This window comes from Rhinopithecus bieti, unplaced genomic scaffold, assembly GCF_001698545.2.
Source record: "Rhinopithecus bieti isolate Rb0 unplaced genomic scaffold, ASM169854v2 scaffold_18921, whole genome shotgun sequence".
Classification (NCBI taxonomy): domain Eukaryota; kingdom Metazoa; phylum Chordata; class Mammalia; order Primates; family Cercopithecidae; genus Rhinopithecus; species Rhinopithecus bieti.
Window position 1 is genome coordinate 3,512,757 of NW_016810178.1, and position 16,577 is coordinate 3,529,333.

A 16,577-nucleotide genomic window follows, 5' to 3' on the forward strand; every position below is an offset into this window, starting at 1 on the left:
GTAAAAATATTTCTAAGTAATAGTTATTGTGGCTTTTTAAAGTAGAAATTAAAGTGCATTTCCACCAATTGTATTTTATACCACTTAGCTAAGATCTGACATCTTCCTATGCTTCAGTCTCTAGTCAAGGTAAAAATATTTCTAAGTAATAGTTATTGTGGCTTTTTAAAGTAGAAATTAAAGTGCATTTCCACCAATTGTATTTTATACCACTTAGCTAAGATCTGACATCTTCCTATGCTTCAGTCTCTAGTCAAGGTAAAAATATTTCTAAGTAATAGTTATTGTGGCTTTTTAAAGTAGAAATTAAAGTGCATTTCCACCAATTGTATTTTATACCACTTAGCTAAGATCTGACATCTTCCTATGCTTCAGTCTCTAGTCAAGGTAAAAATATTTCTAAGTAATAGTTATTGTGGCTTTTAAAGTAGAAATTTAAGTGCATTTCCACCAATTGTATTTTATACCACTTAGCTAAGATCTGACATCTTCCTATGCTTCAGTCTCTAGTCAAGGTAAAGAGATACTTAAGTATATAGGTAATTTAATGGGTGTTCAAACAAAAAAATTCAACCCAGGATTTTATAAGACTTCTTTTCCATATTTTTTTAGACATCAATTTTTATACACAAAACACACAGAAAACTTATCTATACAGCTTAACTGACGAAACTAGACTATAAGCATATTTATAGTATGTGAGTTACCACATCTGAACTAGTGCCTACCCAGGGACACACACTCTGGTGGTTAATAGTCACTTTAAAATGGACTTTGTGAGAACATGCAGGTGGTGGTGAAGAACATGAGTTTGGAAATACATCTGAATTTAAATTCTAGCTACCAGTTGTTAGCTTCTTGACTTAAATCTCTGAACCTCTCAAGTTTGAGTTTCTTCTTCTGTTAAATGGGATCATATTCTTAATTCTCAGGTAACGAAGATTAAATAAGGTAGTAAATACAGATCAGCTAAATACTTCATGCATAGTAAGAACACAGTAAATAATTCTAACAATTCTATGTACAGAATATGAATTTGAAATTAAAGTTTCAATCTGGTATCCTAATACACACTTTATTTCTGAGTCGATAAAACATTTTTATTAATATTATTTTTTAATTTAATTTGGTATTAGAAGTGATTAAAAGTCATCTAAATGTCTTCACTTTGACATTTAATCTTCAGAAGTCTTTAGTTGCTAAGTGTTCTACAAAGAGAATAATAAGACAATGAATTGACTATTTGAAATACATGTCAGATTTTCCCTAGAGAATATTTTACTCTAATTGTAGTCTTCATTCAAAGACTACAAAGGTAATTCAAAGGTAAATATGACCTTTTCTATAGTAGACGTAAGAGAAGAAATGTGGAAGTATATTTTATTGCCCAAAGGATTTATGGCGTTCAGAGCTGTTTTCTTTTCATGCAGTAAGATATTTAGTTGGTATTAACAAGAAATGAATTTTCCAAATGAGTAAATTGCCTAAATAAGTTATTTTTTTCCGTTCAAATACCAAAAATATTTGAAGCCTTCTTTTCCCCTTGAAATCTTACTAAAATGTATTTTTTGTCCAACATCTTACATAAAGCATTCTGAAGAGAAAGTAACATTTTGTTGGTGGTTACATATCATCAGGATGAACATTAATTACCACACTGTGTATTTCTATTGTATTACCATTAGAGGTATTTGAATTAAATGGGAGTCTTTGCCTACTTCATTTAAAAAAATGTCTTTTGTGTTTGTTTCCACTGCTCATAAGCTATTGGCTGCTTCATTTCACCTCTGGCAGTGCATGTACCCAAAGCAACCATCGTTTTCTTTCTTATTTGCTGTCCTGTTTTGCTCTTGGCTACCAAGTTGTAAACTCGATGGAATTTTGTTCACAGTCAGAATATATAGTTCCCTAGTGAAAAATGAGTTTTGTTTCACCTGTTCTTGACTCAGGAACCTTCTGAACATCTTGTACTTTTTTCTTCCAGGTAATGGCCCATGCTAGATAATGGATAATGTTTTACTTCCCCTGTTTTATCCACTTCAAATTATGATGCAATATCTTTTTGTTCTTCATATGTTTTTTCTTTTTCTCATATTGGTATTTTCTGTCTATAGGATTATACAGTAAGTATACTTTAATTGTGCTTTTTATCACACTTCATTTTAATTCACTTAATTCACTTAGCAAAAGTAGTTATTTTAGTCTCTTTACTTTTTAATCTTAACTGTACTTTGCTATTGTTTTGGAAGAATTCCTGTTACCTAAACTTGTAGAGGTTGCAGGCAACAGAGAAAGCCTTTGGTTATCTCAAGTCACAATGTGAGCATGTATGGAGCCTATGAGGAACAGTGGAAACAATCTCTTCAGATCTCATGGATAGCTAAGGTCATTTTGGAAACAAAGCACTGGCAAGTCAGGCCTAAAGGAAATGTGAAACATTGTTTAGAAAATAGCACAAGTTCTGATGAACAGGCGATCTACTTGCCTCTTGATAATCAACTTGTTCTCTAAGTCAGTTCTGTGCCATTATGATCACATTGCCATCTTCTGCATTTGCTTCTGCTGAGCATACTTCTACTTATTGATCACTCCCTTCCTTTCTACATCTTATCATGGTTTCTGCTTACTGTACTCCCTAGCTGTGTTGTCTGCCTGTCTTCTTAGCTTGAATTGTTTATTTTTTGGTATTTAAACTTCCTGATCAAGAGCACTTTATTGTTTTGGGTAACCACCATCCAGTATGAGAAAACACTTCATCATAACCATTTTATAAATCGGTGGATTAAAAATGGTTAACTGTAGATTAGATGCCAACCCTTGATTCTGTTAGCAGAAACCAGGGAAGTGGGTTCCTATAGTACATGGGTTGGCTACTTGTATATTTGGAACCTCTTGTAGACATTGAATTGTCACCAGTCTGTTGATTATAAGTTGAAATCCTAGGCGTTTTAGGCAAGTTAATAAATAGTGATCAAGGAAATTCCTGCTTTTGCCTAGAATGTAGAAAGTTGGAAAGATTGTCATGTCCATTGTAATAAAATAATGCTGGATTATCTATGAAATCATAACTTTTTAAAGACTCATCAGAAAGCTGAGCTTACAGGGCAGCCAACAGCTTAAAATCTAAGGAAAAGTAAGTGCCGTCAAAGAGGGATGAGATAGGGTCACTGGTTCACCTGAACATTGGAGGGAGATGGGAGGACTGCCATGTAAGTGGGTAAGAAGGATTCAACTAACAGGTTGCCAGAGACGTGGTGTGACCCGTAACAGTCACCTGGCATTCACATACATAAGGGATGTTGCTCACACTTACAGGATCTTCTTTATGGACCTTGACCAGGTGCTAACAAAAAAGACTGAAACAGGGAAGGACATTAGAGAAAGCTATCTTGCTGGTTCACAATTGGATTAGAGGGGAGTGTTCTCTGCTGTGGGAAAAGTATGAAGTCTTGCCTGCACTGTTTTTTGTACGTATCAGCAACCTAAGCTGCTGAGGGAAGAGCATCAAATCTTAGCTTGCCAAGGGTTCAGAAGAAGACCCATTGCAGCTAGAGGAAAAGATAAAGAAAAACCTCAAAACACCATCTCTATGCCTTGAGGAGGGGCAGAAAATCATCCTGGTTATTAGAAGTCTCCTACCACTAGGAGAGGGGAGTATCACTGAAAAAGCTCAAACCCTGAAACTGAGGTCTCAGAGTACTGAGGCTGAACCAGACAGCAGAGAATGCTTTTCCTTGACTCCCCAACCCACATCCCCCTCACCATCAGGCTAGGAAGCACATCAAGCAACAAGTAACCACAGCCTACCACTAGAGAGGGAGTAAGAGCATAGACTCTCTCTGAGGTGAACATGCACAGTGAAGGCCTAAAGCTTGGGGTGGAACAATACCATTGAGGAAAGTACTCAAGCAAAACTGAGTAACCTATGAATTATAGTGGAACTCAAAAAGAAAGTTAAAACATATTTTGTATTGAATGAAGATGAAACGTGATGGCACACGTGGAGTACAGCTAAAGCTTAGGGGGATATTTACAGCATTACATATTATACTAGAAAACAAAAAAAGTGCCCCAATTTAGTAGTTTAAGCTTTCACATTAAGAAACTAGGAAAAGAAGAGCAAACTAAATCTAAAGCAAGCAGAAGGAAGGACACTGTAAGGATAAAAGTGGGAACCAGTTAAATTGAAAGCAGGAAATAATAGAGAAAACTAATAAACTAAAAGCTAGTCCTCTGAAGAGATCAAGATTGATAAGTCTCTAGCCAGACTGAGGAAAACGAAAACACAAAGTATCAATATCAGGAATAGCACTTAGAACGTCAATAGAGATCCTAAAGACACTAAAGTGTAACCCATGAAGTCTTACGAACAACTGCATTTCCATGTATTTGACAATTTATATGGAACAAATTTTTTAAACTGCAAAATTACTGAAGTTCACTTAAGAAATAGTTGAGACCTAGCCAGGTGCGGTGGCTCATGCCTGTAATCCCAGGGGAGGCCGAAGTGGGTGGATCATGAGATCTGGGGTTCAAGACCAGCCAGCCTGGCCAACATGGTGAAACCCCGTCTCTACTAAAAATACAAAAATTAGCCAGGCATAGTGGTGGGCACCTGTAATCCCAGCTACTCAGGAGGCTGAGGCAGAGAATTGCTTGAACCTGGGAGGCGGAGGTTGCAGTGAGCTGAGATTGTGCCACTGCACTCCAGCCTGGGCGACACAGCAAGACTCCGTCTCAAAAAAAAAAGAGGTGAGACCTTATTAGTCATATCTGTTGAAGAAGATTAAATTTATTTTTAAAAACTTTCCAACAAAGAAATCTCCAGCCCCAGATGGCTTCTCTGGTTTATTTTACCAAATGAAGAAACAATACCAATTCTCTACAGACTTCTAGAAAGTTAGAAACGAACACTTTCCAACTTATTTTATGAGACTAGCATTACCCTGATACCAAAGACATTAAAAGATGTGAAAACAGGAAGAAAAAAAAACTAATATCCTCCATGAATACAGACACAAAAATTCTTAATAAATCCATCAATAAGTAAAAAGGAAAGTTACATTATGACCAGGTAGGGTTTATTCTGGGAACTCAAAGCTGATTTTGTTATTCAAATATCAATCAGTATAATTCACCATATCAACAGACTGAAGAAAAATATTTGATCATCCCAGTAGTTGCAGGAAAAGAATATGAAAAAAAAATCGTTTGTTTATGATAAAAATGCTCTGCAAACTAGGAATTGAAAGAAACTGCCTCATCAGAAACCCAGGAGTTAACACCATACTTCATGGTAAAAGACGGAAGGCTTCTGCAACAACTGGGAACAGGCCAAGATGTCTGCTCGCAGTACTCCTATTAAGCATCATGCTAGGAGTCCCGGGTAGGCAATGAGGCAGGAAATAGTAGTGAAAGGCATAAACAGTTATCAAGAGATTCTAATACCACCATGAAAAAAATGAAGCCAAATACCTTTTAGGCATTGTCTTAAAATAATGCTCATGTTTAGTTTCTTTATCCACTCTTAGCTTGGACTCTTTGAACGGAAATGTAAGCTTGTTTTCCTTTTGTGGCATCTGTCCAACTTAAGAAGTAGCAAACATCTGGCAGTGGCATAATCTTTATTTTATTTAGCTGTATGAAATACTCAGTTTTGAAGTAAAAAATAGGGAAGCTAGAATTTATTAAGTAAAGTGAGTATCACATAGTCTCTTACTACATACAGAAAGAAGTAAAGAATTCAGCAATTCTTGCCAGGTACCAGTGGCTCACACTGTAATACTAGCAGTTTGGGAGGCTGAGGCAGGAGAAGTGCTTGAGTTGAGTTCAGGACCAACCTGGGCAACATAGTAAGACCTCTCATCTCTACAAAAAAATAAAAATAAAAAATTACCTGGGCATGGTGGTGTGTGCCTATAGTCCCAGCTACTCAGGAGGCTGGGGGTGGAGGATTGCTTGAGCCCAGGAGGTCAAGGCTACTGTGAGCCATGAATGTGCCACTGGACACCAGCCTGGGTGATAGAGTGAGACCCCATCTCAAAACAAAAAAAAACCAAAACAATTCTTTACATATCTCATTTTTTAATGGGATTCTTGTGTCTTACTGTAAATTATATGTAGTTACCGCCATCAAAAAATTGACTAGTTTGTTTACTTTGGATTTTAAACTTTAAGGTGCTTGGTTTTGAGTATATGTTAAAAATCCAAATCTTATTTGAACCATAACTTTGTCCCTTTTGAGAGGCAGATCCATTTACTGAGGAATATATGCATTATAGGAAGTTACAAAATTGAAAGCAATAAGCATACATTTGTAACCACTGATAAAAATAGAGTTTATATGACAAAATGACAAGTAGAACAATGAATTCTGTATTTCTCATTTTTGAAATGGTGCAAGAGTATAGAAATTTGTCTCCAGTATGCTGGGATTAAGTCAGAATAACTGTATGTTATTTTTATAGCTGTTTACACATTTCTGAGACATAAAATTGTATAAGAACTGTAAGGTACAGGAATATTGCTTGAAAGCTGCTATGCTTTCCTGTTAGTGTTACTCATCTCATTCTTAAAATTTGAAATGCCATTAATATACAAAACAAAATATTTTAAGAATGCTGGAAGGGTAATAATTAACATTAATACTTATTAAGGGCTTTCCTAGACAGGTAATAATCAACATGAACACTTATTAAGTTCTTTCTAAGTGCCAAGCTTTGAAATATATTGTTTACTCATCATAACAATTGTGAAGTGAGTAGTAGTATTACCGTATTTATAGGGTGAATAAAATGGTTTAAATATCCTACCCAAAGTGATAGCTATCATCCTCAAAGAGCATATAAGTGAAATGAAGAGACAGACTCTATGGGAAAGGTATAAATAACTAGTTGCAATACATGATTTCTTTTTATTGCCATTAGGGAAAACTTGGAGGAGAAGATGCCATTCGCATATGGCATAACGTATATAATGGACAGGATATGCAACGGGTTAAAAAAAACATGAATCAAGGAATGGGGAAATAAGGGAGACAGTTTTGTAAATTGCGATCCAGTTTTCCTAAATGTTATGTTTTAAGGAAAGTAATAGTGAATATTGAAAAGTATGCTGGGGTCAGTTGTTGAAAAGCTTTCAAAATGCCATTTAAGGCAATTTGGACTTTTTTTTTTTCAAACATTGGAAAGGTATAGGGGAAATTTTGAGAAACTAAGATTTCTGTAAGTGAGAACTAAAAGACACAGAGAACTATATACTAAGTCTAGAAGCTCTTGACCCTAATTACCCTCCGTTAGGTTAAGAACCTAATTATGAGATTTTTGCCTTACAGAATCTTCAGCCAATTATTCTAACTATAAAATAGATAAGTCCCAAATCTAAAGATAGATTAGCCTTGGTGAATATATTACAAAAATAATCACTTTTCACATAACATTCATTAAAAAATTTTCTCTACAATATGGAGAAAAAAAGGCAGACTTCTAAGTTCTCAAGAAGAATTAGCGTTGTGAGATGGGTGGTATGTTAGGTTGCTGATGTTGCTGCAACAAATTGCTACAAGTTTAGTGGTTGAAAACAACACAGATTTATTCTCTTACAGTTTGGGAGGTCAGAAGTCCTAAAATGATTTGTAGGGACTACATTCATTCTGGAGGCTCTAGGGAAGAACCCATTTCCTTGGCTTTTCTAACTTCTGGAGGCTGCCTCCATTACTTGGCTTATGGCCCCATCCTCCATCTTCAAAACCAGCAGTATATCATCTTATAATCTCTGTGTATCCCCTTGATTTTGTTGTTATCTCACCTTCTGTGTCTGTGGCCCTCCTCCCTCTCTAAGAACGCTTTCTAATACATTGAGCCCACCCACATATTCCAGGATAATCTCTCCATCCCAGGACCTTGAACTTAATCACATCTACAAAGTCCCTTTTGCCATAGGTAACTTATTCACAGGTTCCAAGGGGTTTAGATGTGGACATCTTTGGAGGACATTATTCAGCCTGCCACAGGTGGTATGTAAAAATATTAATCTGATAAGTAATTTGATAGGAGTTACATACATGATGCTGAGGTTCTCAGAATTCAAGCGGCTCATATAACCATGAGAGTGGGAGAATTCTGGGAGCAACTGATGGTTGAATTGAGTCTTAGAGGGTAAGTGGGAATCTTATCAGGTTAAAAAATACAAGGAGTCCAAACAGAATGCCATGTCAAAGGTATGGCAAAGACAAACTATATGAAATTGCTAGTTTCATAATTAACATCACTTGACACAATCGCCATAATGGAAATATGTGTAAAGGAAGTGGCTGCTGAAGTGAACAAACATCTAAGTCAGAGTAAGGGACTCATAATAAGGCACCTACCTTCATTCTCATCCTCTTATTTTCATGATTGATCTCTCTTGGTGGTCAACTTTCACTTGGTGGCTCAAGGTTCTCTGTTCTTTTCTCACTGCTGTCTGTTCAAGTATGGATGGACCAGAGATCATTCAATTATATCAATCCTCATAATATTCAGTACATTCTTTAGGCACTTGGCTCATGAAAGTAGATGTGTTTTTGTAAAAATATTATTTCAACTTTTATTTTAGCTGTTATTTTTCTTCTGTGAAAGCCCTTGGTTAAAAAAAAAAAAAGACTGTCAGAGTTGGGGTGCAGGGAAGACAGCTGAAGCAGTGTAAGGTCCATCAAACCTTATAATAACAAAAGGCCAGTTAGGTAGTGGTGACTCTGAAAATAAACCTCATCTATCCACTGATCATCAGGTGTAAGGAAAGAAAAGAAATAGTCTGTGGTCTCTGTGTGCTGGCCTTCTCCCCTTATTTTGTAGAGAGCTAGCACTGGCTCTACTCAAAAGCCCTATTTCCCTGGCGTTGCTGGGGGAGCAGAAGGTGGGTTGCTCTGACACTGTATTCTCCTGTGATTAGTAGCTTGTGTTGTCACAGCTTTACCAATAATAGGTCTTCTTGCTGGAGAGCCACTTCACAGCTTTCCCTATTGAATTCAGGTCAGGTCTCCACTTTTACTTTAACCCAACATTTTACTGTTCTCCAGTACGCTTACAAACTCCTAGAATCAATTCAGTATTTATTAAATACTGTGCGTATTTTATATTTTCTACATTTGATATGATTTTCGTTGGTATTCTGTTTCATATTTTCCACTCTGATAATAACATTTCTCATAAAGAAGACTATCCTTACAACATATCTTCATTTAGAAAAAGTATTTCTATAAATGAAATTCAGTAAGTTTCAATTTGATAATTTTGTATTAAAATGAATTTCTGTAGGCATCAATATTGCAATAACAATTATTGATGTGTTACAATAACAAATGTTGACATTATTGACATATTGACATTGATACCTTAATTAAGCAATATGTTAAAGTAAATAATTTATAAACAGATGTGAGTGTGAATTCCAGCATTGTGATATTTCTCTTTAGCCTAGGACAAGTTACTCAAGCTCTCCAAGCCTGTTCTTTCATCCCTTAAATGAAGATAATAATAGCCTTGTGTGTTGTTGAGAAGATTAATATTTATAACATGCCTGGCATGTAGAGTGTGCTCATAAATTCTGATAGTGTCATTATTCCTAGTGATTATTACAAGTTAGCATTAGTAAACTTCATGTGTATATTCTATGGTTTAAAAATAGTCTGCTTATAAAATTGGTGCTTTATATCAGCAATCCCCAACCTTTTTGCCACCAGGGACCAGTTTTGTGGAAGACAGTTTTTCCATGGGCCTGTGGGAGCTTGGTGGATGGTTTCAGGATGAAACTGTTCCACCTCAGATCATCAGGTATTAGTTAGATTCTCATAAGGAGCACGCAGCCTAGATCCCTTGCATGTGCATTTCACAATAGTGTTCACGCTGCTATGAGAATCTAATTCTGCTGCTGATCTGACAGGAGGTGGGACTCAGGCTGTAATGCTCCCTTGCCTGCTGCTCATTTCCTGCTGTGTGGCCCAGTTCCTAAAAGGCCACTGACTGGTGCCAGTCTGAGGCTCAGTGGCTGGGGACCCCTGCTTTATATCATGTTTTAAACTATTTACTAACAGGTAAGAAGTAGTATATCGCATGGTGATTAAGAACATATTAGACTCTGGATCCAAATTTCAGCTCCATGACTTATTGCCAGGCTGACCATCAACAAGTTACCTAAATGCCTTGTGCATCACTTTCCTCAGCTTTAAAATGAACATAACAGTAGCAAATTTATCTCAGGGATATTATGAGGAGTCATTCAGATTAAGTATATAAAAAGTATGAAACAGTTGCTGACACTTAATGCTGGCTGTCAGCTTCTGCCATTGTTATTGTTGTATTATTAATGTGTTGTTGGGTAAAAAAATTTTTTTTTAAATCACTTTTTAGGTGAATCTTGGAAGCAACCAGTACCTTTTCTCTGTCATAGTGGATCCTAAAGAAATGCCCTGCTTCTGTTTACGCCATGATGTTGATGCCCTACTCTGGCAACCACACTCCAGCAAACAAGATGATATGTGGGAGCACATCGCAACTTTCAATGCTTTAGGTATAAAGCAAACTCTTTGACATTTTCCATGAAATCAAAACTACAGTCATCATTCATTTAAAGTTCATTTCGTTTTTTTTTCTTTTTAATTTGAGCTGTCCTGATTACATTTAGATTGATTTGTGCTATGATTTGTTTTCTTGTACTAGTGGATGAGTGTTAGCACTGTTGGAACATTTAGACTAATCTGTTTTTATGCTTATACAGAAGATCAACACAGAATAGAAATGAAAGTGGTTATCTAACCATTTGAATTATTCTAATAAGTCATTTGCTTTTTCTATTTCTGTAAGCCATATAATACTGGAGTCTGAACAAGGAGCTTGGTAATACCCTACATGGAACTTGTATTCAAGTTTCTTCAGAGTAATCTTCAAAAACATCATAGAATTCCCCTAAGGTGTAATGCCCATTAGGAGACATCTTTTGTCAAAATTAAGACAAAGGAGAGCCATTATAATGAAAACACTTATGGAAAGTGATGATAAGCAGAAATTAAATTTATTTGGTAGGATAAAAGGAAAACAATCAGTTTTAAAATTAGGACTTGAAAATGTTTAAACTACTTAATTGTAGATGTATGCAATCATTGATTTTCTGTCAAAATGCATTAGCATTGTGTGACAGAAATTTTTTATGTGAATTAGCCACAGTTATTGCTTTATTGAAAGGTTATTTTAAACTGGCAGCAAGAAGTGAAAGTATGTATTTTGATGGCTAGATATGCACAACCCTAATAGTAGAAGAAATTTATTAATTATCCCTTATAGTTAATAATATAGGCTGCTAAACTGGTTCAGACACCAAATGGATTTTTATGACCTGAAGTACAAAGTTTGGTTGACTAATTTAACCATATAATTTTTAGCCTCCCTACTATAATGCTATTTTTTAATTATCTATACTTTAGTCAGAAGAAAGCTCTGTCATATTATCTTTAGATGCTCAGATCTTCTATTTGTATCCCCAGATCCCCTATTATAGAGGAAGTCTATGCTTAATTCTAAGTTAAATCAACGTTACATTAGATATGTACTCTTGAAATATATACATTATTCTGTCAAGGTTAGCCTGGATAGCTACTTTAAACTATTTAAATAGGTATCTAAATCTTCACTTTTCCCACTTCAAACCCTGCTTAATTAAAAACAGTATTGATCTGCATGTGCTCAGTAGTTCCTTTGCTTATTCATTGTTTGATGAGATCTCAATTTTAATTAGTGTTTTTTTTTATTTTATTTTATTTTTTGAGACGGAGTCTCGCTCTGTCGCCCAGGCTGGAGTGTAGTGGCGCGATCTTCGCTCACTGCAAGCTCCGCCACCGGGTTCACACCATTCTCCTGCCTCAGCCTCCGGAGTAGCTGGGACTAGAGGTGCCCGCCACCACGCCCAGCTAATTTTTTTTGTATTCTTAGTAGAGACGGGGTTTCACCATGTTAGCCAGGATGGTCTTGATTTCCTGACCTTATGATCCGCCCGCCTCGGCCTCCCAAAGTGCTGGGATTACAGGCGTGAGCCACCGCGCCCGGCCTATATTTTTATTTTACATGATCTTAAATACCTAACATGTGCTAACCATGTCACAATCTGAAAATCATAATTTATATTTCGGAACATAAATGTTATTTTAATCCAAAAGATACTTTTAAATGTGTACATGAATTAAGATTAAAGATTTTTTCAGTTTAGAGACTTGAAATTATTTTTTAGGTTATAGTGGTCAACATTCTACTTCTGGGGGCTGAAAGTACAACAAAATCCGGTTACAGTGTTGGTATTGTTATGTAAAAATATCACTAACATTTTAGGGATAATAAGAGAATGCATCATGAATACTACTACATTCAGGGATACATTATGAACAGAAACCTAAAATAACTTTATGATGGTATCCTATACACATTTTCCAATTTATTTAAGAGGAAAAAAATGATTCTGTGATGCCATATCCGTAATTCATGAAGCTAAATATTAAATTGGCACTTAAAGGTATTTTGTCATGTATTTAGTGTTTTAGATTTTAGAATTTTAGTGTTCGAATTCATGGAAATTAAATGAAACTATATTATGCTTTTCTTGAAGAGAGAAAGCCGTCTCTGTTTTGTTCCTTAAGAATTAAAGTTTTATTTTTGTACCAGTTGGGAGAGACTGATTGTGGTTAATCATTAATGATTCAGAATTATATACCTTATTTTACTTGGGCATTTTAGTTTGTAATAAACATTGCAAAATATTAAATGTTAAATCATGATTTTTCCCCTTCTGTTTAATATATAGTTTTTCTTTTGTTTGTCTCATATTCTTGGCAGGCTATGTCCAAGCATCAAAGAGAGACAAAAAATTTTTTGCCTGTGCTCCAAATTACTCCTATGCAGCCCTTTGTGAGTGCCTTCGTCGAGTATTCATCTATCGTCAGCCTGCTCCCATGTCCACTGTACTTTACAACAGAAAGGAAGGCAGGCAGGTAGGACAGGTTGCTAAGCAGCAAGTAGCAAGCCTGGAAACCAATGATCCTATTTTAGGATTTCAGGCAACAAATGAGAGATTATTTGTTCTTACTACCAGAAACCTCTTTTTAATAAAAGTCAGTACAGAGAATTAATTATTCTAACATATTGGCTTCTTTGTACTGGAAAAGTTTTCAGTGGTACCTGGAGGTCTGGACAATATACTATAACCTCTTAAGTTTTAATGTGCTAAATATATCTTGTATGATTTTTTATTTTTTAAATAACATTGGAAATATATTCAAGAGATTATGATTCTCTAAAGCTATGGAATGAAACTGCAGATTTAGAGAACATTGGCTTCTGTAAAAAAAAAAAGGTAAAGATAGTACTAGCAAGTATGCTTTTAAAATAGGCTAGAATCTCATGTTTTATATGAAAGATGTACAATTCAGTGTTTAAAATAAAATATTTATTGTGTACTCTGTTCATTGATAAGTTGCTACAGTCTATACCTATAAAATGTACAGGATAATAGTTAAGTGTTGAGTATTGTACATATGTATTTAAATGGATTGAATAACTGAGTCTACATGGAGGGAGAAATGTTAGAGGACAGCAGGCCTAATATTTTTTAAGTTTACTGAGAGACCTCAATTGTTATTTTCAAATTAAGTATAGCTTTATGTAACTTTCAGCCAGTTGCTCTGCCACAGACATAGACAGAGAGAGATAAGATTTCACATTATCCATCACTGTGAAACAAACCACACCAAAACTCAGTGGTTTAAAATAAGGACATTTATTATTTTTCACAATTCAGTGAGTTGGCTGTCTCTGCTCTACAGGGCCTCTCAGCCTCCAGTAGGCTAGACGGGTGTTCTTTCCATAGTAGAGAAAACATCCTAAGAGAGCAAGCTCCAATATGCAAGAGCTTATGGATCCTGTACATCTATCATATTTACTAATGTTCCCTTGAACAAAGCAAATCACATGGCCAAGTCTAGAATCAGTATGAGGGGACTACACAAGCTGGCAGATAGCGGGTGGTATGATTCATTGAGGGCCATTGATGGACCAATCTACCACACAAGGACAAATTATAATTTATTCTTGTAGCTCTCTTTATTTTTCTAACAATTTAAACAAAATAATCCTGTTTATATGTTACACTTTTTTGCCACAAATTTTGTTTTTTCAAACTTATCTTTCCAGGTTTGTTTTAGTAGGTATGTACCTGGAAAATTTTATTACTTTTTATAACATTTCAAGATATGTATCTTATATAAACCTCCAGTTGGATTTTATATTTTAGTAAGGAAGTTAAGACCTTAATTTAAGAGGCAGAAGATTAAGATAAGAAATATAAGATAGAAAATATTTGTTGCTAACATACCTTTTGCCTGTCTGGGCAAGTATTTGACTCAACTAAATTTTAATGAATGAATGTTTGAGAGACAGAGAGGAGGAGAAGAGATGAGGATTACATACATGTTCTAAACCGTTTGTCAGAATGCAGTTTCCTAGAGAGTATTGGGGTGCTAGGTAAAAAGTTAGGAAAGGTCCTGAGGACTGGTATTGACAATTGGAGTCCTAATAGTACTCTATTAGTATTAGGAAAGAGAGACTAGGTACCAAACGTCATGAGATCATAGACATAGAAAACTGTATAGTAACCAAAAACCAAACAGTAATATTTCCAGAACTTTTTAGTATTGTTGTAAAACTTCATGAAACAAAAGACCATTTAAATAGTGAATTATTAAAAATCTTTATTATGGGAAAGTAGATCTAAATTTTCTCTAAAATTTTCCCCAGAGATAATAAATATCTTCTTAGGGAATGTAAGAAAATGTATAATAAAATGTGGTGCTTAATTAACCATGACTATGTATATATTGCAAATATTAGTAATCAATATTCTTTGTGCATGTGATTTTTTTGCATGATTAATGTTGAATTGAAAGCTCTCAGGATAATTAATCCTAAATATTGTTGCATGTTGACGTATTTTAAAAGATGAATAGGCCTAGAGCAGTGATTTCAAGCTATTTTCTTGAAATGCTTCAGGGATTACATAAACATTTAACTCAGCTTAAACAATGTTCTAAGGTACATATACTTAGAACATTGAGGTATATACTACAAGTGCTAAGAATGTAGTACCTTGTATTTTGTTGATTTTATCATGTTATAAATAGGAATTTATAAAATGTGTATGATAGTAATAAAGTAGTATTTTATGTGTTTTGCATATAAGAGTCATTTAACAATATTTGCTCTTTTAACACATTTAAGCATCAACTATTTACCTTAGCATGATTTTTTCAGTATTAAGGATAATGTATTACTAAGGATAAAGAGACAATTTACATTCTAATTATTTTCAGGTAAAATTTCTTTTTAGGGAAAAAAAGAGGAGAGGGTAGCATAGAGTGTGGCTGCTTTCCTGCTAAAGAAGTCTGACCAAAGCTGGAACCTTGGAGACTACCCACAAGAGTCAGGTAGAGGAGTTGCCAATGGGAAGAGTTAGAAGAAAGAATCAGTGTCAAGAAATTAGGAATGGTTAACAGTGTTAAAAAAAAATATTCTTAAAGTACATTCATCACATTTCTACATAAAAGGGGAATGACTGTACAGAACAAGTTAAACTATCATTACACAGGAATTTCAAACATTTTGTGTTATTAACTATAGGAAAGAACAAATGGTAAGTTTATGTATGGCAAGTCATATAAGAAGGCAAAACTTTTACTCATCACTTATTATTACTGGAAGAATATTCTAGTTACTTCTTAGTAGTAAGTGTGTCTTACTGAACAGGTAATAATAGTTGAGCTGGTAAAAAAAAAAAAAAAAATAGGCCTAATGATGGAAGTATAGAAGCAATAAAACAAAGAGAAGGAAGACCTTCTAGAATTGGTAAGAAAGAATAAATGCACAAGAAGAGCCAAGGTAAAAGGTACCCAACCAGATATCAAGATATATCATGAAGCAGTAAAAAGAGGTAGCATCATTGCATTAGTAAACAAAATAGACAAACATTTAATCATCCTATACTTACAAGAAGAAAATATCTATATTCTCAAGGTTGAGAAGGCTTCTTAAGATCCAGAAGGCAGAAATATAAGAGAAAGGATCGATGAATTTGATCATTACAAAATGTGAAATTTCTTTATGACCTACTTTTGGTAAAAGATAAAGCAACAGACTGAGAAAAGATATATGACTCATGCATAATACATGAATATTAAAATCTAGAACAAAGAACTATCATTTAATAAAAAAGCAAACAAATTATACAAAAGGAAAGCAGACAAAAGATGAACAGTTAATTCACAGAAAAGAAAAGAAAGATGGTCAGTAAAGCTACAGTAATCAAGACAATGTGGTATTGGCACCAATTTTGACAAATAGATCCATAGATCAGAATAAAGAGTCCGGTTAGAGACTCAGACACATATGGTCAGTTAATTTTAGTCAGAGATATTTCAATGAAGAGGTAATACAAAATGCAGAGATAATTTGATGGAGAAAAGATATCTTTTCAACAAGTGGAGCAAAAACAGTTGGGTATTCATT

The 16,577-nt window shown here is 34.8% G+C and overlaps 1 protein-coding gene across 2 annotated transcripts in view; it reads left to right on the forward strand.

Moving 5' to 3' along the window:
* The window catches only part of NUDCD1 (NudC domain containing 1), a 93,119-nt gene extending 77,870 nt beyond the window's left edge, over window positions 1–15,249 (forward strand). The window contains exons 9-11 of one of the 2 annotated variants that reach the window (XM_017891524.1): window positions 2,115–2,123; window positions 10,389–10,548; window positions 12,858–15,249. In XM_017891524.1, coding sequence (XP_017747013.1) covers window positions 2,115–2,123; window positions 10,389–10,548; window positions 12,858–13,150 — 462 coding nt within the window. In that variant the 3' untranslated portion in view covers window positions 13,151–15,249. The remainder of the gene's footprint in view (window positions 1–2,114; window positions 2,124–10,388; window positions 10,549–12,857) is intronic. The other variant, XM_017891525.1, reaches the window with a different exon arrangement.
* The last annotated feature ends 1,328 nt before the right edge of the window (window positions 15,250–16,577 follow it).